This window comes from Xiphias gladius, chromosome 3 (genome assembly GCF_016859285.1).
Source record: "Xiphias gladius isolate SHS-SW01 ecotype Sanya breed wild chromosome 3, ASM1685928v1, whole genome shotgun sequence".
In the NCBI taxonomy this organism is placed as follows: Eukaryota; Metazoa; Chordata; class Actinopteri; order Istiophoriformes; family Xiphiidae; genus Xiphias; species Xiphias gladius.
In genome coordinates this window covers 9873185-9897968 of record NC_053402.1, presented here as the reverse complement: position 1 = coordinate 9897968, position 24784 = coordinate 9873185, and the positions used below count along the sequence as shown (strand labels likewise).

Below are 24784 nucleotides of genomic sequence, written 5' to 3'. Positions count from 1 at the left end.
TTCATTAAAAAAACACATGTGAAACTGCATCTGCATCCTGCTAACAGACAAAGCAGCAGCAGCCTCAGTCACAAACATAACGACACAGGCAGGGTTATTCTCACATATATTGGTCTGTACGCCCCTCGTAGCTCTAGTTTTATTTTATGATAGTTTTGGTTGCAGTTTGCTGAGTTATACAAGTATGACTTAAATTTTAAAGAATGAAAGTAATGATTAGTGTCTCCATAACTAATATGTTACTTCTGTAAAGCTGTGATACCTGAAGGTTTCAATACTTGGGAAAGCTTATACAGAGGGTCCAAAATAGGTTTCTCACTATATTAAAAAGTGCAAAGCAACTGCAGTGGTTTCAGTGTGGGAATATATTAATTTATTTTGTACACCTGTAAAGGCAGCGGTGTCTTCCCATTACCGCCACATTTACTTTTCCTTCATGATACAATGCAAATGAAGCATGGTGAATACTGGGTATAGCAGGAAGGCATCAGGCATTGTTTTTACCAAACAAATTCTAACACACAGAGTAAATAACAGACTAGACTCATTTGCTGCTCAAGGTGACACAGGATTGCACATTTGCATTTGTAGAGCGACTGACGCTTACTGTTTATCCATGCTTGGTTACGTGTGAAGAATTCTTATGCGTTCATGTTTGAAAACAAGAAAATGTGCGAAAATGCTGATTCGTGACTGACCCAAATGAAAGTTGGAGAGGTTTTAAAATAGGAAATGAACAAATGTTTCTCCTCCATTGTTCGTTTTGTTACACAAAGAAAAAGTCCCTAAATCAGTAAAACTGATTCATCAAACCTGATTTTATCAGAAAATCTGGTGATTTAGTGAGACCTTTTGTGTAGAAGTTGCGCTGCAAAATTAAGCGACAAGAAAAAGTATTGGAAACAATGGAATAATGAACAATTTATACACTGATAACTGTGTATAGTATGTAGCTTTGTTGAAGGTAATGGTTTTCTTCGTTGTAGTGTGTGATTGTGTGTCTGTGATGCGTACATGTCTTTCTTTGGATGATTGGACAAATCTTGGTTTGAAACCATCATTGTGAGGACATTTTGGCGGGTCCTCACAACTTCAAAGGGCTGTTTGAGGGTTAAAACTTGGTTTCATGGTTCAGGTTATAATTAGGTTTCGGACTGTTTAAGGTTTGGGGTTAGGCAGTTATTTGTAGTGGTTAAGGTTAGGGTAAGGGGCCAGGGAATGCATTACAAGCGTGTGTGTGTGTGTGTGTGTGTGATACAGCACTCAGTGATGTGTGTATGTTTTTTTTAATCTATTAAAAATAGCAAAAATTAGGTACCATTAGACAAAATTAATGCTAATCAATAGTGACAAATATACAGTTGAATTGACTTTATAAGATGAAATGGGAAGTGTGAAACATAAAGACTGTCTCCCATAATCACTTCTCCTTGTCTGAGCATGTAACCACGCTTCTCAATAATAATGACATCACTGCACCCAGGAAATATAAGTCTATTTTACATACATTCCCACCCAAAAAAAAAAAACAATTCTTCAAACAGACCTGCCTTCCAACCACACAAACACCTCCCTCCATTAATGTGACGCCTCCTGAGAAATATAATTCTGTGTCCCTTTAAATCAAAAAACTAAAACTCAATCATCTCTACTAGAAGCTGTCTCTTTTGCTAGATCTCAGTTAAAGGGAGAAGACGTCCTCACCATGGCCCAGTTCGAGGAGGTTCTGGACGGAGTGCGGCTGGCTCTGACCTGGGCCTCCCCTGCTGAGATCCAAGTTCTGCTGGAGGGTTTGGTTGAGGAGCGGATCATCTCAGACGCCTACAGCAAGACCTTGAGTCTCCATCGACTTACTGAGGGGATCGCACATGTGTCTAATCAGGGCAAACCAGCATGGAAACCAGGATCTGATCACATTCATTCTCGAGGATCCACCACCCACCAAGGTCTTCTTAGCCAGGTGAGGAAATATGAGTCATCAAAGTCGAGAGAATCTGCCGTCATTGACCACAACCAGACAAGACTGGAGTCTGTATTATCACTGCATGAAAATAACAGCACAAGGTCCAGTCCGAAAATGCATCCAATGTATGAAGATCAAGTTAATCATGGAAATAATCCTACACTAATTCGGGAATTGGGGAGGGGGGCAGAGATGGACGAACACTGCCTCAACCACATGATCACGCCTACACCAATGACATGTGATGACCAGTTCACTTTCAGATTCAATGATGAAATCTCAGAGTTGCTGAGAAGTGCAGAATCTATGCAGAAGCGAATAAGTGATAATGACAGAATGGTTGAAAGGAATACGGAGGACGAGAAGGAGTGGTTAGAGCAGGTAGAGGAGGCGGCTAGGAGGATAGCTGTCCCTCTATGGCAGCACTGGGACAGAGGACGGAAGTTGTTATTGCCTCTGGTTCCTTGTATGACTATTGGGTGTGCGACAAGTGAAAACACAGTGACCGGCTGTGAAGCACAATGCCATGATTTGAATATGGAAGTTGAAACAGAGCTCGCAATTTCCTGCAGAAAACTGGATTTGTACACCAACAACTTTAAGTGTATGGAAGCAGATATTACAGACACAAGCTTCACACTGGATACGGAAGGACCAACTGACTTGCTGAAAGACCTCTGTTTCTCTGCATTTGACAGTGTGGCGACGGCTGGATTGAATACCGGTCAGGTCAGTAACTGCGGAGAGGCAGCAAATGCTTCACTTGTAGAGGCCTGCACAGCCACGGCCACAAACAACAACATCACAGACACCTATCTGGGGGGACATCTCAGTGTCTGCTGGTTAGCTGATGGGACAACAGCCACAGCAGACGACCTGATATGTTTGACAGGAGACGCACAATGTCGCACAGACGCCGGATTTAAAGACGTGACAGATTTGCTTTCACCTTGTACTCCAAAAGACACTCAAACTGATGCACAGGATAGCTCATTTTACTCAAAAATAGATCTTAGCATGACATTCGGTGTTCTAGACAACTTAGAACATGTTTTCAGGACTGCTTACAGCACAACAAGATGCAGCATTGATAGCATAACAGACTTCCATGAAAATAAAGAGGATGAGGAGAGAGATGAGTCACACTGGGGTAAGTTTGCTCTCATTAATCATCATATCATGTCCCCTATTTTAATTCAGCTCTGCTCCAAATACTATCTGTATTATATATTTATATATTCTTCAGTGTTTTCTGTTCTTCTACATTCTCTCTTTCTGGTTACAGAAATACTGTCAAAGCCTTGATTTCATGTGCATTTGGGCATCACTATAGTGCCAAAAGAAACTTTTCTGTCCAAGCTTTCTAGGTGCTTTCCTTTGTTCCTTTTCTTGCTATGCAACAAAAATCTCAAAGCTAAAGTCAACTCCCTCCCCTGTATGAGATATGGTGTGTCTTGAATCAGGAGGCAGACAGTATTTGGCTCCTTTTGTTTAAATTAATGCCATGCCTGGGTTTGGTAATCAGGGTTTGCCAAACTTTCAGTTTCATTATGATTTATGCCCATGGCTTCAAAACTGCAGAGGGGATGAGGAACCACCCTGTGCCAAAGACACTTTCTCTTTCTCTTCCTATAGGTTAAGACAATCAAATTAGTAATTTCTTGAAAATATTAATAAAATATTCATAGGCTGGACACTACAGAGCCGTGATGGAAACCTGCCCATTGGTTTGCATAACACAAAGTTTTGGCAAAGGACAAGAATGTTGAGCCGAAATAATGGGCAGCCCTGTGAAGGTTACTCATTTCCAAGAGTGGAGCTTCCCTTTCATATGTATAGGTGTGACCTATTCTGTTGTTTGTCAACCTAGTCAAAAGTCTTTATTTCTCTGCCAGCATTGCGCTGAGATTTGTTGCATTTAACCCTGAGTTATTACAGATTCAAAATCACAGCGAGGTCAGCAATTTTGCTCGAATGTGCCACACTGTACAGACCTACAACTTTGCGGGTTTGTTTTAAAAAAAAGAAGAAAAGACTAGACTAGAATTCCTCTGTACCATATTTCCCAATATTAAATGTGTGTGTCTGTATGTGTGTGTGTGTGTGTGTGTGTGTGTGTGTGTGTGTGTGTGTGTGTGTGTGTGTGTGTGTGTGTGTGTGTGTGTGTGTGTGTGTGTTTGTGCATGTAAATACTTTATGTGCATGCACATTCATTGTTTCTAAAGAAAAGAGTTTGCAGTACATAGTAACCGCTATTAATGTGTGAGATGTAATACATAGTGGGGGGTGGCATAGCCCATAAGTGCTTTATCTGGCAACAATGAACAGGTAGAGCAGGTACTTTCCACTTTATTATCAGAACTCCCCATGTTTCCTCATTCTACCAAGAGGTGATAAGTGTTTTGGTTTTGCTTTTCACCGGTTGAGGTCAGACAGGGAGTCAAGGGCTCAGTGGCCGTGTTTAAGCAAAATGAGCCAGTTTTCAAAATCAGGTATCAAAAGCATCAATGACATATGAGGTAGGAAAGGGGGCTTCTGACGAGACCCAAACAGAAACAATACAAAGGCAGCTGAGCAAGCACTTTGCTTGCAAAAATATGCACAAAGAGCAACAGATGAACATACTGTACAAACTGTGGCATGCAGTTAGGTAGAGCTCATTGCTTTTCCTTGGGCAGCATTGGATAGGGAGGATAGAGGACCTTAGAAACGAAAGAACTGAATGGAAAAAAAGAAGAAGAGGCATGAGCTCTTCCTGGGACAAACCACAAAGAAAAATCAATGAATAACAATGTTGATAATAATAGGAACACTCGTGTGTATGCAGATGAGACTTATAATATGATTAAAGTACTAATAGAGTACAGTAATGACTGATCTGTCACAAGATTTTTCAGTTACGTGATGGATGTCTTCACATTCAAAGGGAGGTTGGTTTAGACTTAAGTTCCATTACCACAGGAATATGTTTATGCTTTTGGTACCTTGGTCTCGCGGGGTCTGTGAGAGACCCGTTTCCGCCACAAAACTGCCAGACAGTCCTGGAGAAGTCCCTGTAAAGATTTGCAATCAATTAAAAGGGAATTCCAGAGGCCAGAGCAGACAGGGATTTTTAAGGACAGGAGAGCTGTAAGCTTTCCTCTTTTCCCCAAGGTGAAAGTGTAGTTTATTTGATGGTGTTGCTGATGTGAAGAGGATGAAGGAGACTCCGCTGACACTGTCTTGATTGCATATAAAGGTTTATTACAAAGAAGAACAGCGTCAAGTCAAGCATCTGCAGATCTGCTTGTGGGAGGGTGTGAAGCCGATGAACCACTCTGAAATTCAGCCTTGGTGACCAACTCTTAAATAGGACAGTTGTTTTCCTAAAAACTGTCACTCACATATGGTTTTGGTTACAAAGCACTACCTGCCTTTGGGAACTGCAAGACCCCTTCTGAGGACCTTTGACCTATGGCCTCTGAGCCATATCTCTATTTTCACACATGGTTTATATTCTACATATATGACCATACACCTCATTTCCCCCCTTTGAGGCTTGCAGAGCCTCAAAAAGAAAAGAATTACCCATGCATGTTTACAAATGTTCCAAGAAAGTCGGTTCTTCCTATACTGCTTGTTGCAGCTTAGCCTTAGCCAAACAACAAATTTATGGAGTGTGAGAGCAAAAACCTGTCAGGCGGCTGTCCTTTTTCACAAGTTTCATCAATCAATCAAGACAGGAAATTCTTCTCACGGCCCTCGCTGCCTCAAGCGACCACATATAGTACTCCAAGCCAATTAAGAAAAATTTGGGAAAAAAATATAGATATGTCCTAAGCAAATACATATGGAAACCTCAGAAAATAAAACGAAATAATGTCCAAATTCAGGCTGGTCGTCCCATTTGACCCTCCAATGGACCTTTCCCTGCCTAGCACCAATCTCCCTAAGCACCGAGAAAAAGAAAATAAATGAGGTCCCAGTGTATTTACCTACTGACAAAGAACAACATTCCTAAGGCAATTAAAGCAAAAAGATCCCCAAGTAACGCAAATTAAATGTCCTACTTTAGATATTATCAATATCACAGATTAAATTTCACACTGTAAAATATATACATATACATAAGAGAAGACATAAGAAGGTATCACACTGCAGCTCCTCAACATCATCGACTCGCGTTGTAGTGTTGATGGTCTTTTGAGTCCAGATATTTTAGTCCCACAGTGTCCTTGTTCAGGGCCCTTCGTCCATTTTTCACCCTCCTTGTTTTGAGGGTTTGGGAATATCAGGGTCTCCGAACAGTCAGCCACCCTCACAGTGGTTTTTCCCCAATACCATTCTAGGTGAAAAGAAGGAAAACACCAACCAGTATCTTGCAAAAAGAAAAAACATCAGATGCAGATTATCACATTATCCCAAGTTAATATTCACATTTCCATTTCCCCCCTTCAATTATACCTCTCCATAGTAAGACACTACAAAATAACTAAATAATACCAAAAATAAATGCATCGAGAATAATGAAATCATATTCAAAAAGGATATTTCTCAATCAATTTGCATTCTACCACCAGTTCCTCATCTTCGTCGTCTGGGTCAGTCTTACGTAGTAGTGGCATCTGTACCTGATGTCCAGGCATCACAACTCCAACCCATCTTAATATTATCACTTTCCTAAAGGTCAGTAGCAGTGTACAAAAGCAAAACATCACACACAGTGATATAAGAACTGCTATCAAAATTTGAATCAATGCCGCACCTAAGACTCCAAATCTGTCTCGTAACCAAACATTAGCAGACCATCCAGCTCCTTGTGCTGCGCCAAACGCATCCCTAATGTTCTTCAATGCATCTACAACACTAGTGATATTATCAGAGTTGTCAGGAATCAAAGTATAACAGGCATCAACAGTTAAATTCAAAGCCACACATAGGCCACCCTGTTTCGCCAAAATATAATCAAGAGCCATATCATGTTTCAGCAATGTCAGTCTGTGACTCCTTTGGGTGTTTGACAAGTATTCAAACCCCTTTACTCTCTCATTTGCAAAACCCTGCAAGGTGTAGGTGATATTATCAATATGATCTGCCAAAAATATTACTCCATACCATGAAAATAGTCCTATACCCCATTTCTCTCCAAGACAAATCCTCCCATGATAGGACTCCAGATTATGAAATTGTGCCATTTCCCTTTTCTTCCTACTACCGGGAACAGCAGTAGATTTGACCTCATCAGGTGCTTGTCCCTTCTGGACCGCCAAAACTTCATATGGAAGCTTCAATCTTGCCATGTAACAGCATCCAGTCCATCCATATGGCAGAAATAAGTATGCTTTATCACCACAAATCCACCAAATGTCTCTAAAATTCCCTATAGTCACATTTGCAGGCAAAGTTTGGTTCTTCACCTTTACCTCAGTTTTACTCTGTTTGCGGTGCGGTGTATGAAAGGTCACTGTATATAACCCATCAACAGTCTTGTGTTCACGCCCATTAAATTGCATCATATATTTATCACAGTCTGCTATTCCCATAAGCATACCAGGGCCATAATGTGTTTCATTCGAACAAAAACAGTCTTCAGCCTTTACAGGTGTCACGTCCTGTCCAACAGGAACTGCTGTTGTCATATCCTTGTGTTTGTCGAGTAAATCTAAATATGGCAAGTTTTTCAACCAAGAGCAATCAAATCTGGGTCTAAACAGATGTACTGATAAAGCCATAACCTTATCTTCTCTTGACTTCTGCTGATACAACAGCCATGATAGTGCATAAGACTGACACTTAGGAAGCAGCGGTTCTGGTACTGTTTCCATAATTGCAGGCCATGTGCCTGGTGGTGGAATTCTCACCACACATGGGCAATTCATGTCCTTAATCGATCTTACAGAATGAGTCAATTGTTGGAACCACAAATTTCTACCTGCCCATGGGTCTGAAATTTGTAGCACCGAGGAGTCAAATCCATATGCCTTCCACGTAGTTTCTCTCTCTCTCTTTTGTAAATATAGCTCCACTTGATGTGCTATATGGTCCGTATAGACACCCTTTGCCATGCTTCCAAGACCAACCACCTTGCTCCTCACTAGTAGGGGCAACCCCTTCTGTATTTTCACTCGTAAATTGATTGCTCCATCTGAGTCAAATCCGGATCATTTCCTGTGACATTTCTCCACACTTGATGGGCCCTTGACACATAAGCCCTTGGGTTCTCTTCCTGTCCGAGGGGTTCAATAAGGATATTATCAGGATGTACATTTGTTGGAAATGTATCTCTCACTGCTCTCCAAACATGACCTCTATTTGCAGCAGACAACTCTGGATCGTTCACAGAAGTTCCCACATATCGATTTAGTCCCGCTTTCTGCAAAATCTCTTCCATAGCTGGGACTCCAAGGAGGTTAGCCAAAAGTCTCTTAATATCTCCTAGGGCTGACTGTGTTCCCACCATTATCTCTTCCAACTTTGAAATCCAAGGATGCGCTCCATCTTGAAGAGTAGGTAACTTCTCAAGTATGTCTGACATATCTGTACTCTGCCAGGGCTTATACTCCAGAGTCTGTCCTTGAATAACCACTGGACACATCTTATCTGGTGACTTTCCCCTTCTTGGGCGTAATGAGTATTTCATCGTGTCTGACTTTTTAGAGTCTTTTTTTCCGTAAGTCTTTCTTAGCTATCTACAATTCCTGTAATTGATTCTCCAGTGCTTCCAGACTTTCTAGACTGGTAGAATTATATATGTCAATAAGACATTGATCAATACATTCCTCCACCTCTCTTAAAGTCTGCCATCTGTCTTCTCCATATCTGGTACTGGACGCCCTTGGGAGAAACCCTCTTAAAAACGATGAACCCTTGCTCTCTGAGTCTCCATTGCTGTTTCCGTTCTCACTTTCATTGGAGCTGTCATCTCTTTGATCCTTTTTCCTCCATGTTCTGACTCCTTTTCTCTCCGCTTTAGCCAACATCCGTCTGACTGCTGGGTCATATCCACCCATATTTTCACCCGAATCACTCTGATCATCCTCTCCACTTTCCATCTTCTTGATCCTTAGTCCCCCCTTAGTTTCTAAATGGGCCATTTTCTTTTCACTTTTGGTGTTTGGATACATCTTTATGGTTGTTTCCGCTCTTCCTGTTTCTATTATTCGCTCATTGTCATCTGTAATGTGATAGTTACCCTCCTGACTAATCACTGGAAGTTGGGGATAAATCTCCTCAAACTTCACCTTCTCCTCATAAGGTGGGGGTTTCTTTATTGGGGCCGTATGTGAGAATGGTGAATTAGTTTCTGCCATTAACTTTTCTGTTTCTTCTACATTCTTCTCTATTTCTTCTGCGCCTTTCTCCCTCTTATGTTTTGCAGCTTACAATAATTTCTGTCCCTCATTTTCAAACAACTGGAGAATGCCAAGCTCTGTTTGTCTTTTTTCTTTGCGTTTCTGTCCCTTTCTACCTTTCTTCCGATCCGCCTTATATGTAGATATAAGCACCTGCATTGTTTTAATTACATCTGGGTTTAAGTGTCCCTTCCACTGGCCAAGGTTGGTCAATTTCAGGCCAACGCTTATGCCACTTTTCTGACATTTTTTCTACACCTTTAATTAGGGGATTACTCTTCTTTACTCTCAACCGGAGTGATTGTTTTCAAAGTATTAATGTCCTCCTTCGGCATTGTAATAATTACCTTATACTCCCTTATTAGAAATCAAATCAACCCTTTTTTTTTTTTTTTTTTTTCAGGTTCTGACCAGGAGGGAAGGGAGGGTGCAGCACTCTCTCACTCTCTCTCTCACACACACAGAGAGGCAAAAAGTAAAAACAGAGAAAAACTACAAGCTCATCAATCACTCATATTGGTCCCTCATCAATACCAAATGCGTGTTTTAATATTGGTAATTTTATCAGGAGGTTATCTTTCCCTTCCTATCTTATTTCTTGCTCATTCCTGTGCACACAAAACATCCTCGCTGTTCTCCCCACTTTTTATACAATAAAAATGTTCTTCTCGGGGCTCATACAGATTCAATACGTCTTCTCAATGGAAGCTCATAGATATTATCAAACGTCCCTCAAGGGCTCATGTATGTATTTTAACAATCTTAGTCCCCTTAAAGACTCATAGATCATTACTTTCAAACGTCCTTTCAAAAAGGCTCATGATTTTTATCAAAACGTCCCCCTGAAAGAGGCTCATATATATTTAACATTAAAGGCAAACATATCTGTCCTTATGAATCGATAGATCACTTATTTTCAACCACAACTTATGTGTGGCTGTCACACATGAACCTTCCACATCCAGTCACACCCAGCTGAAGCACCGCTGACACACCACGGAGCAGACACACACACAGACAGACCAATCGTTGAAAAAACAAAGACACAGAGCAGAATACACCAAACAGAAGCTCACAACAAACTCAATCATCATCCCAAATTCCTCAACGTTAAGTCATTCATACTTTTCCCTACTAAATGCGCATTTTTGCCGCTCACTTTTCTCTTTTTTCCTAAATTTATGCTACCTTAATGAGATGCAGACATTTCAATGAGAGGCTGCTTCAGACATCGTTCGTCAACGAATGTTCGAGTGGGAGCTTACAATTGAATTTTCTCCATCTGCACCTCCAGTTCTTAGAACTGACCTGAAACATCTCCTAGTAACATCTCAGGTTTTATGGCCCGTCTAACACCGCAAACAGAGCCTAAGGGCTTCATCCAAATCTGCGGCTTAACCTCTTTATTCCTCTTTTTTCCTTTACATTTCCTTTTTTCCTTTACATTTCCTTTTTTTCCCATGTTTCTTTTACGTTATTTAATTGCTCCTAATTCCTCCGGGCCCGGAGTTACAGTCCTAATTTCCAGTCAAATTCCACTATTCTTTAAAAGCCAACTTTCACGCAACACGCTAAGACGCATGTCTTACCGTTAAGGAAGATAAGGGCCCTGTCTTCATTAATCTCGCATGGCGTTTATTTAGCGCACTTTACCGCTACTAATTAGGCTATTCTACCGTTTCCTACATGGTTTATATTCTACATATATGACCATACACCTCAAAAGTCTGAGCATTTGGTTAATGTGATGTTGTGGATTTTATTTATGTTTCAGCTTTGATTTGGCTCTCACACAGTGGCACAGTAGCCCACAACCTCGTCTTGCTTCAACTGATCACTTAAGGCGCGATGGGGGACTTTTAATAACTTTCCAATCTAAACCGCAGTTCGCTCCAGAAACAGACCGCTGACGCGCTCCCCCTGAAAAGCAAACGGCCTCGGCTTGGCGTCGCTGAAGGTGACTCTGGGTGAAGTGAAAGTAAAAGAAAACATTTTTGTTGGAGTCCAAGAGAGCAGGTTGCACGCACCAGCCAGAAGCGTGAGCCAACCGAAGACATATGCGGCGGCCGTTGTCATTTACAGCGGCCGGGAGTTTACTGGCACAGGGAATATAGAGCGGGAGTTCAGCGGACCTGAGCATCATCCGGTGAGGCCGGACCGGCAGGTAAATGTTACCCCGGGCACCTTGTGCGCATTTCCCCAAAGTGCGCAGGCATGGGCAGGAAAAGATGTCGGAGAACTTTTCGTCCTCCCCCTCCCGATGCGTATGAGTCATTTTGCAGCGGATTTTCATTTTCATTGAATTATTAATTGCATTATGCACAGATGTAGGAGTTTTACCTATGACTTACCTTATTGGATGATCAGCACAAACAAAACTAAGTCTGCCTTTAAATATTTTTTCTGCCTTTAAACAACCTTAACTATTAAGGTTATTACCAAATAACCTTAATTATGCCTTTATAATAAATGGCTTTGATAGATTCCGCCAACATGTCCCCCAAGTGTAAAGCGTTGCTCGAGTCAATGAGATGAGAGGTCGTCGTGAGGGGAAGCTAGTGGAAATTCGGTATTTGGGGGGACTCCCATGGAACTAGGTGACAGTCATTGCGTTGCTTTCAATCACTGCTTCGGTAACAACAAAGCAATGGCTACTCGATAGTAGACAAGAAAGGAGGTGCGTAGGCGTGGGTCTGCCCATGTGGCAGAACCAAAGAATTTCACTCTTCCATGATAACGATTTTGCAGTATTTAGGGCTTAAAAATGAAAATGAAGCGTTATCAGAGTAGTACCAGTAGAAACTGTAGCAACGTTGGCACAAACTTTGTTTCCACACATGCCCCTGGGTCTCAACACTGAACAAAGGAACCAATCATTTTTCCACTGTGCCTGTGATCTGTTCTTCTTGCCCTGGTCTTCCTGAGTTTCCTTTCTCTATTTCTTAATGCCTCTGCCAGGTATACTTTTTTAGCATTTCCTTTGCCTCCCATATCATTATGTAGGGAGAGACCGTGTAAGGTTTTGAAAGCATTTTGATTTTGCAAACCATAATGAAGCAGGAAATCCTGCTTTAACCCAAACACATTTAGCTGGACACGGCACAGACAGTGCATGAAAAAGAGCGAAGACTTGAGTCAGAAGATTACATTTGCTTCTAGTATTTTTCTACTCATCACAACAGCATTGTGTTTATAGGAAGAGGAATGCGGAAATTTCCAAACTTAATGTGGGAACATTGTTGTGGCAGTAATGACACCGGAAAATCTTCGTCTGAGGTTGGCTAATTTGTGACACAAATCAGGAGTATCTGCTGATCAGTACGCTCAGCCATGACTTTGATACAGGGTTCAGGCATCTTCAACATGGCACTTGATGCTTTTATTCCTTATGCATCTTCGTTTCTTCACTTCATTTTCTTCTTTTTCTATCTGTGTGTTATCAGGTGCCAAGATGCAGGAAGTAGATCTGGACCCATTTATCCCTCCAGATTTAGGAGATCTACCAGGTTAGTATTGTTTGAATTTCAACTACCTGTCTGGGCTGTGGTAAGCAGCTCTACAGAATGGTTCTATGTGAATCAACACGCTGATTAGATGAAAAGCTACTGTAGTTTGCTTCATAAAACTACTGGAACAAATAAATCACTTTTGGGGGGTACCTGAAAAATGTTGAGGCCAATAAAAAGCAGATAAAAGAGTATACATATATATAAAAGATTATACTCTAGACTCAGGTGAGATAATTAAGCACTAGAAGCTCCTGCTGCCTTTGCCATGTTTTATCCATTATATGAAAAAGATCTCGAGAATTCCTTTAGCCTACTAAATGATACAAAATTCAGGCTAAACTCCAAGTGCAAGATACTGTATATAGATATAAAATTACGGGAAATATAGTAGGTTTAAGATTATTTATTTCACCGGGATCACCAACATCAGTCGCACCAATTTGAATAACAAATAGGCCAACATTTAGATTTTCAGACTTGCATTAAATGGAACATATCATGCAATACAATCAAATCAGATACCTACAGGATATTTTCAAGATATTAAATAGATTAAGGATGGCAACAAAGGCACTTAAAAGTTGGTCTGGAATCTGGGCTGGTTGAGGGAGAAGAGATTTTGAAACATTATTGGCATTGTATAAAGCAGTTTTACTAAACTAGTAAAAGGAGGAGACAAAGAATTGGCTAAAGACATTTGTTGCTCAGAAAAAGTTGACAGGTAGTGCTCTCTACCTCCGTAACCACCTTATCCACCTGAACACACAGCACCAAGTGTGCACCTATGCCCCTTTTAAGACAGCTCTAGCTGCATATCTGAGTCAGGTGCAGAGAAGCCCAGATATCCCATAGGACCCTGGGGGCCGTAACAACTGGACAGTTTTAGAGTAGCAACCTATAGCTTGTTCTGCTCCTCCCGGTGTCCTCCTGGTCATTCGGGCTTCGTACTCCTGGAGAGAGAGGCCTGAACTGGCAGGTTATCCAGTATTCTCAGCCTCTTGTCTTTATTTATGCTGAAAAATGGTCGGATCTTTCACATGAAAAAAAAATGCAGGTAGAGAGTTTTGTGAAATTTAAATGGTTAATTAGCTGACTGATTCATATGTTTTGTCTGATAATGCTGATTCTTTGTGTTTTAGATGATATATCTGAATTCATGAACGATGATTACCTGTTGGGTAAGTTGAAAACAAACCAGAACACATACTTCTTTTGGATTTTGACATACACATTCTCACTCAAATACAGTATGGAATAACACACTTAATAATGGTCAGTTAGGTGACTTACACACACATATTCAAGTACAAATACAAAGGTGATCTGCTGTCTAATTCCCTTTATGCATTTTCTTAACTAGGTACAGATGGGCTCTTTAGCGATTTGTGGTTGAATTGTGAGGAATTCAACATCTTCAGTAAGAATCTCTTCTTTTCATTTTACCATTATTGATACATGGCAGGCAATGAAATATATTAAAGGAGAAAAAGAAAAGGTCCAAACATTAACACAAATTAATAATTAATGCTCACATTGAAAACTGTAGATAAAGAAGTTCAACTTTTATTAGATAGTGCAACATTTTCAATCCTATGATGTTAATGAAATTAGATTCTCAAAAGGTGTTGAAGCTACTCCTAGGTAGGTGATGTCACACTGCCATGACACCTAAAATCTGAAATCACCATATTTCACATACCAAGGTTACTGCTGTGTCTTTACATTTAGACACAAGCAGCACAGTGATTCACTGGGTTACTTTGCAGGAAAAGGCAGGTTCACCTGATGGTTGTATAGATCATCCTTATTTACATTCCATTTTACCAACAAGGTATCTTTGCAGCTGAAATTACCTCTGCAGATCAACACTGCATCATATAATTTGGTATTAATATAGATCTCCTGCCAACAATCTGCTGCCCTTTCCCAATTTTATGTAAATTGCTTATGATTGCTTTCTGATCTTGAATTGATGACATGTTTCAGAAGTCAGAAAACCACACTACAGAAAACTACTTGGTTTTGGGCTCCAAAAAAGTCAGTAGAAAAAAGAATCTGAAGAAAAAGTCCATTGTGACCTAAAACACAAGGGTTGAGAACCATGTTTAAAGTGGCAGTTGCCCAAAGTGTTCCCTATATGCCACATCCTTTGTCAAATCTTCAAGACATATACAGAAAAAGGCTTCACTGTCATGAGTTTCAGATCAGTACTGAAATGCACGAGAATAACAACCATTTCTGGTTGCTGTGTCTGCTATCTGCTTCACTGACTCTTTTACTTCCTCTTCTCATGCACAACAGGTGACCCTGCTGTGCCAGTAGAGCTGCCTTGCCCTGGCAACCACCAGCAGCGACAGGTGGACAGACCAACAGGCAAAGCAAATAACAGGAGAAAACGAGAAAGCGGTAGATAACCCGCCGCTAAATAGAACCTAGCAACTGCAGCTCAGTGTCTGCTCAGTTTTTGTGAAAACTGCCCTTGTCATATAAAGCTTAATTTTGGGATTGCAGCTACAATGATCTTCAACCCTGAACTAATGCATCGGTTTTTCTTGTGCGTGTACCAGATCTACATATTCAATTTATATTTTCCATGTCCAGTTCCTCGGTCACGGCGGTGCAATGATGAGACCACACCATCCAGACCAAAAAGGCACAGAGCAGCAGGTGACCTACCCAGACTGTTTGTTTGGGGTACTGGTTTATGACGTCTAGGCTTCAAATTGGGGTCAATGTTAAATATACAACCTGCAGAGTGGCTTGTTACTTATATTGTTCCAGAACAGAGTTCAGGCTCAATCTTAAAAAATCCAACCACAATAATCATGTACAATAGAAGCGAGAATTTTAATGACAGCCATACTGCATTTGTTTTGAACATTATTCTTTGCTCCTTCAGTTCAACAATCTGATAACAGTAATAAATATTTTTTTACAAGTTTTAAGCATTTAAGCAGAGCTAGAATACTGGATCTTAACAGTGGTTTTGCTCATTTCAGCCCATTGACTGCAAATCAGTTATACTTGATATAAGCATAGGATAGTACCATAGGAAGGTTATTCCAATGGCCAAAGGACCAAAGGAGCAATTATCACCTTTTGATCTAAAGTATAATCCTTCTGAGCGTTTTTGTGGCTCTCTTCATGTGAATTTAGCCAAGATTCATGTTTTAATTGTTGGTTCTTCAATTTTCGCAGGTAAACCACGAACGGAAGCGGTACAGGTGGAGTCAGCTGTCACTCAGAGTAAGTGTCCATTACTCCTACTGCAACTTGATGCAGCCCTTAGGAGAACAGACAGACATTTTAGGTTTTTTAAACATTAAAGGGGTATTATGAAAAAAACTCATCTGCCTCAGAAGTGAAAATCTAGGGTCATTATGGGGCTGGGAGACAAGAACAAGAAAGGTGGTATCAGTATTGCTGCAAACTGGACATGTTTGCAAAATAGGTCATTCAAGTCATTAATCACTCAATGACGTATTAAATATGAACTAATAGCTACTACGGCACACAGTAAAATGCTAATGTAATATGTTGCCTACAGGGGTAACGTTGAGTTATGTTATTAAACAGAACAAAACATCTGAGCACTATGCACTATGAGTTTACTACAGAAGTATAGTGCAATTTTACAGACAAGGCAAAGCACACACACTACAGTAATAACATTAGGCTCATTGGTGAAAGGGATGTTGGCTGACGTTGCTTGACTTGGTTCTTGCATGGCATCAGAATGAAGAAGAACTTTAATTTTGGTCACATTGATCAACGAAAAGAACTCTCACCTCACCTGACTTCCTCCAATTTGGTGTTTTTTAAAATATTCAGTTTATGAAGCCGCAACACAAAAACAAATGAGATACTCTGAATATAAAGTACAAATAAATTGAAGTTTATGGTCTAAAAATATTTTTCAAGTCTTAATGTCAGAAAATCTGAAATCCCTTATTTCCTGGGAAACTGAACTATGAGGGGTTTTTTTCTAGTTAAACATCCTATTTTGCTAAGCTCTGTTGACCAAAACCTGTTCAGGGAATGATAACAATGTTGTTTCTGGTTGTTTTGCAGGCACAGATGCAGGATCAGAGCCTGCAGAGACAGCGGGCCTTACCACCACTCCACCAAAAATCCTTCACTTCCATCCCTCCATTCAGTTCATCACCATCCCAGACGCTCCAGGATATCAGGTTGTTCAAGCTCTGAGGCTCTCTCCTCCAGTTATTAGACTTCCACTCCCCAATACAGCCACTACACCTACATACATATTAGGTAAGTTAAATATTAATATACACTGAGTTACCATTTTTTAGATACACCTGTTCAATCTAATTCACTCCAATACAACTGTAAAAAAACAAACAAAAAAAATCCTCTTTGTGAAGGCTATAGTATTCAGTTTTGTTTTTGTTGATATTGTGTCTGAGAGGTGTTGATTGTGTAGAGGAAATTAAAACTCAGTTGAGGTGCGGTTTTAATTTCCCTAAAAACTGGATCATCAAGCTTCTTCTAAGAAATGTGCACTAGATAAAGCTATGATTAGTAACCACACATCTATAATCATTCAATTGTCTGTTTAATTGTAAAATAATGAAAAGAAAGTTGTCTACCAAAAACTTTTCTTACTCATCTTTCTTCCAAAATTTCAGTCCTAGTCCTACAGAATTTTAATGCTGCATTTGACTCAATTAAACATGTATCCCTATTAAACAGAGTGGGAGTCCTTTGTCTCAGTCAGCAGTTATGTATCTGGTGACATACCAACATGACATGTTCATCAGTCAACACTTTCCCAAAAAGGATTTGAAATTTTCTGACTTTGGGAACTCCTACTGCTCGTAGTTAATTTAAGAACTCATATAACAGCAATGCACGTCAATCTGTATTTGGTTATTATGCAATACATACCTGGAATAAGCTCCCAAACAGATTTGAGTTTTTTTCTGTCTAAATCTACATCATGGACTTCTTCCAATTCATTCTTCCAGTCTGTTTCCATCTTCTACATTTCTTTTGCGTGTTGTTTTTGTCCATTTAATTTGTGCTAATTGGTTTAGTTACTCTTTGCTCTTTTATTATTTTCTGTCTTGTCTTCACTATGAAAAGCACTTACTGTATGAAATATACTATATACATTAACTTGTCCTCCTTTGCCCCCTCCTGAATGTCTATTTATTGCATATGTACTGTATCAACAGTTCATACTCTAACACTTATTTCTAATATAGTTCCTGCTGCCTCACAAACCTGCAATCACCAAGTACAACCACTCTCCCCGGGTGAGTAAAAAAATTGTCTGGTGGTGTTATGTTCGTCATGGTTCCACATTTACTGTTTCACTTCTGCCTTATAGGCATCAACATTGCAACCACTTTCTACCAACTGCTGTGTTCTTCTCTTCTCTTGTGTTTGTAGTTGACGGTGCGGTAGTGCCAGTTCAAATGAGTTCTTCGCCACCAGGATCTCTGTCAGACACTGCTAGCAAAGCCATCTCTTCTCCTTGTAACTCACCACTCTCCCCCAGTAATGGTGTGTAGTGGTATCTATTTCATCTCTTCTTCTGTGTGCATAAACTACCCAGCAGAGTTGTTGCCATGTTATAAATATCATGACTTTTTGAATTTCAGAGATGTCCCCATGTAAAGACTTACCTCTTCCTCAGTCTCCCACTGTCCTTGATATTCCACGCAAGTTACCACATACTATTAATCCTCTTTTCTACTTGATCTAAAATTTCCTATATGTTTCGTGGAGAGGCAGCTAAGTAATCAGTTGCGTTTGTTTTTCAGAGGTTGTGAAGGACTACATTCAGGAAGTCAAAGCCCACATGAGTCAAACTTGCCAGGATATGGATGAGGGCCTTAACCTGACATCTCATTATGTGGATATGCAAGTGAGCCTGAGGGAGATTCTTCGCTCTGGAAAAAACACAAACAAATGCCTGGACAAGGAGCTAGTCATCATGGGAGATACAGAACGGCAACAAAGCTTTTTGGGGAAGAGTCAGGTAAGAGTATCACTTTTATTGGATAGGAAAACCAGTTGCCATTTGGTGATGTGCTTTTTGAACCCAGCCGAATTCGATACGATGAAGCTGAGTATTTTGATTTGATTATAAGACTTATGAAACAAGTCAAAAGCATTGCTGAAATCATTGGCAGAAACTCACTAGTACCTTTATGTTGATCTTTTTCCTCTCAGATATTCGAAGGCTCAAATGGAGATAAATCCAGACGCTACATATTGCTACTTGGTAATGCGGGCATGGGAAAAACCACCCTGATCAGGAAGCTGTGTCTTGACTGGTCTAGAGACTGCATCCCACAATTTGACTTTGTCTTCTTATTAGATGGCAAAGCGCTCACTTTGACGACGCCAACGTATAGCCTTCAGACCCTCCTGTTAAACCTCTCCTCCTTTGCCCCTTCCTGCATGGACCCCGAGGAAGTGTACACTCAAATCCTTGCAGCCTCTAAGCGTGTGCTCGTCATTTTTGATGGGTTTGACGAGTTGCGGGACTATGAAATTCTACTCCAGACTCAAGAAAAAGACTTGGTAACATCATTACAGAAAGACAGTAAATCACAGACCTACACAGTAAGACAGTTATACTCTGCCATACTTCAGAGGGTCCTTCTTCCAGGATGCACTCTCCTGCTCTCTACCCGGCCAAGAGGCACTGCCAGCCAGCTTCTGCGGCGGGCAGACAGCTTTCTGGAGTTATGTGGCTTTACTCCCACAGATGTAGAGACATATTTGTCCCAGTACTTCACTGATCCTGCCCTCAGAACTGCTGCTTTGGACTGCATAAAAAACTGCAGTTATCTACATCTCCTCTGCTGGAACCCTGGACTATGTCGGTTGGTTTGCCTGGTTTTGGAACAGTCCAAAAGTTTGGAGGACCTACCAAGAACTTTAACCGGGCTCTGCCATCAAGTGCTTTGTTTGAAAATGGAAAAGGACAGTAAGAGCACACACTCACAGGCCGAAGTTCAAACACAAACATCCCCGCAATCTGAAGAAGAAACCCAGACACAAATCTCAAGTAACAATCAAACGAAAAGGTGTCACAAAAATACTCAGACAAAGTCCAGAGCACAAAGAAGAAGAAGAAGAAGATGGGCAAAAAAGGAGGAGAAAGAGGAAAATGAATGGGATGGAGGTGAGATGAAGAGTGTTGGAAGGGAGATAGTTAGAACAGAGGAGAGAGAGTTGCTGTCCCAGCTGAGCTCTTTTGCCTGGGAGGGTGTTAAAGCCAACTCGTCCATCCTTCCCACAGCTCAGACATTATCTGCCAAACTCAAGGCTTTCGGCCTCAGGACAAGGCTCCTCCTTTCTCACCCCCTGAGGACAAGGCAGGTTGTTTCAAGTGGTGAGTGGGAGGGAAGAGGGAGACAGGACAAAGATGAAATGGGAGGAAGAGAGAAGGGAGACAGGGAGGGAAACAAAGGGAGAAAGGATGATGAAAACTTTGACACCAGTGATGACCACATCGTGTCGTGGGCCAACCCTTTCCTTCAGAGTTACTTGGCAGGTGTCCATCTGGCTTTGTCAAGGTAAAAGTCAACAGTTTATCAGACAAAAATAGTTTTCTTGCTTTCCAAAAAATAATAGGGATAAAATGGTAAGTTTATATGTGGTTGACGGATAGATTGGACTGAAGCGCTTGAGGTAGAAGTGAATAAACTTAACTTTTAAATAGGCATGGTATCTTCTATGTCCCTTATTAGAATAAAAATGAAAGAGTGGATACCTTTACAATCATAGCCTCTTCTCTCTTTCGCTTTCAGTGCTCTACCTTGTCTGAACTTCCCTGACCCCCTCTCACATTGTATTTCCCTAGGAATGTATCAGACCGCACCTTCCTCCAGACCCTCCCTTTCCATTCAGGACCGAAGGGACGTCGGCGACCTCAAAGAGAGGAGCTCGAGCTCACTCAGCGATTTGCAGTTGGCCTCCTCTTCCACAACAGAATAGAGCTGCAGAGGCTTCACTCATACACAGAGAAATCCTTCAGAGATATCGTGGTCAGCAAGCAGGCTTTAGTAACAAATCACCTTGAAGGTCTTTCTCACTGTGACCTGAGTCCCGCCCAGGTCCTGGAGGCATGTCACCATGTTTATGAAGCAAGTTTCACGCACGGTGATGGTAGCAGAGACAGTGGTGGCACACGACTGGTTTCTCACCTGGCAGCAAATCTTCCAGAAGTCCTGACATTTCATGGAGTTCCACTCAACTTGCCGGATGTGTTCACTATGCAGAAAGTTCTCCAAAGGGGTGGAACTGAAGGGAGAAGTTTCTGCTTGGATCTGGAGGATTCTGGGATACAGGTTTCTGGACTGAGAGCACTGGTGGGGCTCAACAACATCAACACATTCAGGTACTGATTACAGTCCACATCTCAAAAAGGTACTTGGAGTTGTCTAAACCCCCTCCCCCAAAACAGCTATTGTCAACAATCCTAATAAAGCACATGAGAGATGTTAAGCTTTGGATTTCTCAACATTCAGAACTGGTCTATATGGTGTAAAAAGTCAGCTGGAGCCAGAGTTTTTCATCCTGTTCATGGGGCTACCATTACCATAATGAGCGAGCTAGCTACAGCTGATAAATCTGTCAGCGACAGTTATCATTGCAGCTGGCAAGATCGCTTTGGTCTACCTCTGTCTGAAATTAAGGTAGTATTGTTTCAAAAATTTGTGAGAATTTTGAGTGGTAAATCTGCCACACGGTTGACATAGCAAAGTGCTGTGCAAGAAAAGGAAATCTTGAAAGGCATTGCAGTAGTTATTACGCAAGGGAGCTTAAACTACATTAGTTATTTCATATTAGGTGCCCCAATTTGCTCAAGGACAAGCCCTGCAGTTTTGTGCATTTATCCCTCCATCAGTGCCTACATAGTCCATTGATACGAATGTCAGACCTTTTGAAACTGAACCTTTGGGTTTCCCCCTAGGGCTTGCATTGCTGATGTTATCACCCTATGGGAGCAGCTAGAGCAGAGTGGTGAAGAGGGGCTCCTACGAGGGGCGGTGTCCAAGTTCAAGATCCACCCTCTGAAAGCCACACAGGTGTGTCATGTAGAGCACCTGGCAAATCTGGTGAACATACATATGCACAAGAGGCTGTTGGAGAGGTAATACACTACAGACACACACACACACACACACACACACACACACACACACACAGATACACCCAGTTATACTTTGCAACTCTATGTGTCTATCCACTGAAGTGCGTGTGGTGTTTACTTGTAGTTGCAGCCAATTAGATTCCATCCTGGCAGAGGGGGTACCAGCTGTCAAAGAGCTACACAAGCTGGAGTTTGAGTAAGATATGACATTTGAATTTATTATGATGACGATGATGATGATGATGATGATGATGATGATGACGATGATGTGTGTCCCTTTAGGCTTGGTCCAGAGAAAGGTCCCCTGGGTCTTCCCAAACTGTCGGAGCTACTGCCAGGTCTACATAACCTACAGCACTTAGAGTAAGTATACACACCCTTGCTTCTAGTTCTCTGTCGGTGCATCAGTCTCTCTGTGTTTGTGTGTTTGTTTCTAGTGTCTGACATTTGCTCTCTCTCTGTTCTTTCAGTCTAGAGAACAGTAAGATAGGGGACAAAGGAGCAGAGAAATTGGCTGATGCTTTAGCCTCACTCTGTTCCCTTGAGATACTGAAGTGAGTACAACATTTTGGCACCTTTCTCATCCTGTTTTTAATCCACTCCCTGGCTGGGTTGATATGCAAAGCACACTATTTGAAATCACCACACAAAAAAATCATCTTGCTTTCAATATAGTAAGATATTTATTGATGTGTATTAAACCACCTCCTTCTGGTTTCCAGTCTGTCACAGAACTGTATAGGAGACCATGGGGTGAAGAAACTTGCAACTACGCTGAGGGATCTCCCCAAACTGCACTGTTTAAGGTAAGAAATGTACAGACACACACACACACACACACACACACTCACATACATATATACACTTCCTAAACCTACACGACAGTGACCAAAGTGACACATACTGTGAACCCGCAGAATTTCACTTCCCTCCCGCTCCTCCTATTTTTTCCAGTCTCTACAGTAATCTGATTTCTGATGAAGGGGCAGAGAGTTTAGCAGCTGTCCTCCCACACATGGTGTCTCTCACTGACCTGGAGTAAGTTTTATCTATTTCACATTTTCATCAGAGATTCATGGCAACTGTGTCTATTTATGTGTATGTGTTTGTCTGCTGTGACAATTCATTTATGACTCCGTCTGTATCTCAGGCTATGGCTGTCTCATAGAAACAAGGAGGAACTGTTTGTAATACCTCACTAATTTAATTAAAGAGAAATTGTTATGAACTGTGCTGTGATTTGTATGTTTTATGTAAGTTTCATCAAACATTCAGCACACAATGTATCATTAAAAGAGGACCTGCTCAAATATGATTAGATGCAAGTAGACTTTTACAAGGAATTCAGAGGTTTTGTGGAGAGATCAGTAAGGATATCAGAAGAGACAATTAAAATCTAAACTTGCTTTATTCTGTGTGATAGTGTGAAGTATAACAAGCTGACAGATGTTGGAGCACAGAGCCTTGGAACCAGTCTGAGAAACTGTCAAAGGATAAAGACTTTAAGGTGAGAAAAGCCTGTTTGCATCTGTATGAGTTTGTGATCATTGTTGTTTCCTTTGCCTAATTTTTTTAAGGCAAGATGTTTAATTGCTCCACGACAAACACCAAAACTAAAGTATTGGGAGGCTGTGGATCAGAAGGTAGAGGGGGTTGTCCACTAATCGGAATGTCAGTGGTTCAATCCCCGCCTCCTCCAGTCCGCATCAAGTGTCCTTGGGCAAGTTACTGAACCCCAAATTGCCCCCGATGTATCAACGGTGTGTGAATGTGTGTGTGTGTAGAAAGCGCCGTATGTATAGAAAAGGGTGCTGTGTGAATGGGTGAATGTGGCAGTAGTGTAAAGCGCTTTGAGTGGTCGATAAGACTAGAAAAGCGCTATATAAGTGCAGTCCATTTACCTTTCCTTTCCTATCATGTCATATTACTTAAATATATATATATTTTTAATCATTATCCAAATATTATTTTTCTCATCTTGATTCTTCGTTTCTCTCATCTCATCTCAGGATGTGGAACCAGTGTATTCCATATGGAGTGTTTGAACGTCTTCAGCAGCAGGACAGCCGGATCCTTTGGCATTAGAACCATATGAAACCTCTTTACTACAAGCCTGTGACCTTTTTATCATGCATCTTGGGCATGTAGTTTACACTACACATTACATTTTGTAAAGCATGAATGCTTAAGAGACAATAGCAGGAACAAAGCGAGAGCATGAGAGTGAGAGAGAGAGTGAGTGTACCAAAACAAGCCAAACTGGAGAGTTATTTGCTGCTTTATTCAAAAGATTATCCTGTTAGAGTGTTTCTTAAACTCCATTCAGTGCCAGAAGGAAATAATGAATCGTTCAGCGTCACACAGTACTGCGTGTGTGTATGAGAGTGTGGTAATGCTACAACAATTTAAAGAAGCACATTTGCACTATGATGTTGGCTAATTTTTTATGTAACACATTATAGATTTTTTTCCCTGCCTGATGTCATTACCTAAAGGGTATACTGTGCCATACTTTTTTGTGTTTGTGTTTTTGTGGAAATAACAGTATTTTTGTTCACACTCTTTCTGTGGCGGTAAATTATAAATATTTTAACAATCATCTGACACTATTATATGAATAAAACATTTCATGTTGTCACCAGTTGCATGTCTTCTGTCTTCTTTTTCACTGATCATTTCACGTTTTTAAAATTCACTGGTATATTAAAAACCTTTTCACTTCCTTCACAACAGGTTCCTGTTTTTCTATTTTGATGGCAACTCTCTGCAACTCTACGTGGTTGATTGAATTACTTTAATTGCCGTCACCCATACAGTTCAGATGGAAAAGAGTGAGGGCAGACTG

General features: G+C 40.9%; 1 protein-coding gene across 2 annotated transcripts; it reads left to right on the top strand.

The window, feature by feature from the left end:
• Positions 1 to 1659: 1659 nt before the first annotated feature.
• Positions 1660 to 24553, top strand: ciita (class II, major histocompatibility complex, transactivator). 2 transcript variants are annotated; one of them, XM_040123923.1, is made up of 22 exons: positions 1660 to 3113; positions 12738 to 12800; positions 13943 to 13981; positions 14164 to 14220; positions 15105 to 15209; positions 15405 to 15470; positions 16002 to 16049; positions 16875 to 17075; positions 18032 to 18082; positions 18219 to 18332; positions 18431 to 18490; positions 18593 to 18810; positions 19005 to 20359; positions 20647 to 21183; positions 21760 to 21939; positions 22064 to 22135; positions 22222 to 22302; positions 22410 to 22493; positions 22662 to 22745; positions 22894 to 22977; positions 23363 to 23446; positions 23949 to 24553. In XM_040123923.1, the coding sequence occupies exons 1-22, from the start codon at positions 1706 to 1708 to the stop codon at positions 24022 to 24024; spliced, it is 5067 nt and encodes a 1688-aa protein (XP_039979857.1). In that variant the 5' UTR covers positions 1660 to 1705; the 3' UTR covers positions 24025 to 24553. The 2 variants fall into 2 exon arrangements, with proteins under 2 accessions (XP_039979857.1, XP_039979858.1); XM_040123924.1 differs by lacking the exon at positions 1660 to 3113 and adding an exon at positions 11296 to 11458.
• The last annotated feature ends 231 nt before the right edge of the window (positions 24554 to 24784 follow it).

What these genes read in the sequence shown, in the direction of transcription:
- ciita (XM_040123923.1), top strand. Translation starts at nt 1,706, where the DNA reads ATGGCCCAGTTCGAGGAGGTTCTGGACGGAGTGCGGCTGGCTCTGACC. An exon ending in AACAACATCAACACATTCAG is followed by an intron (nt 21,184 to 21,759) that starts GTACTGATTACA and finishes GTTTCCCCCTAG; the next exon opens with GGCTTGCATTGCTGATGTTA. An exon ending in CACAAGAGGCTGTTGGAGAG is followed by an intron (nt 21,940 to 22,063) that starts GTAATACACTAC and finishes GTTTACTTGTAG; the next exon opens with TTGCAGCCAATTAGATTCCA.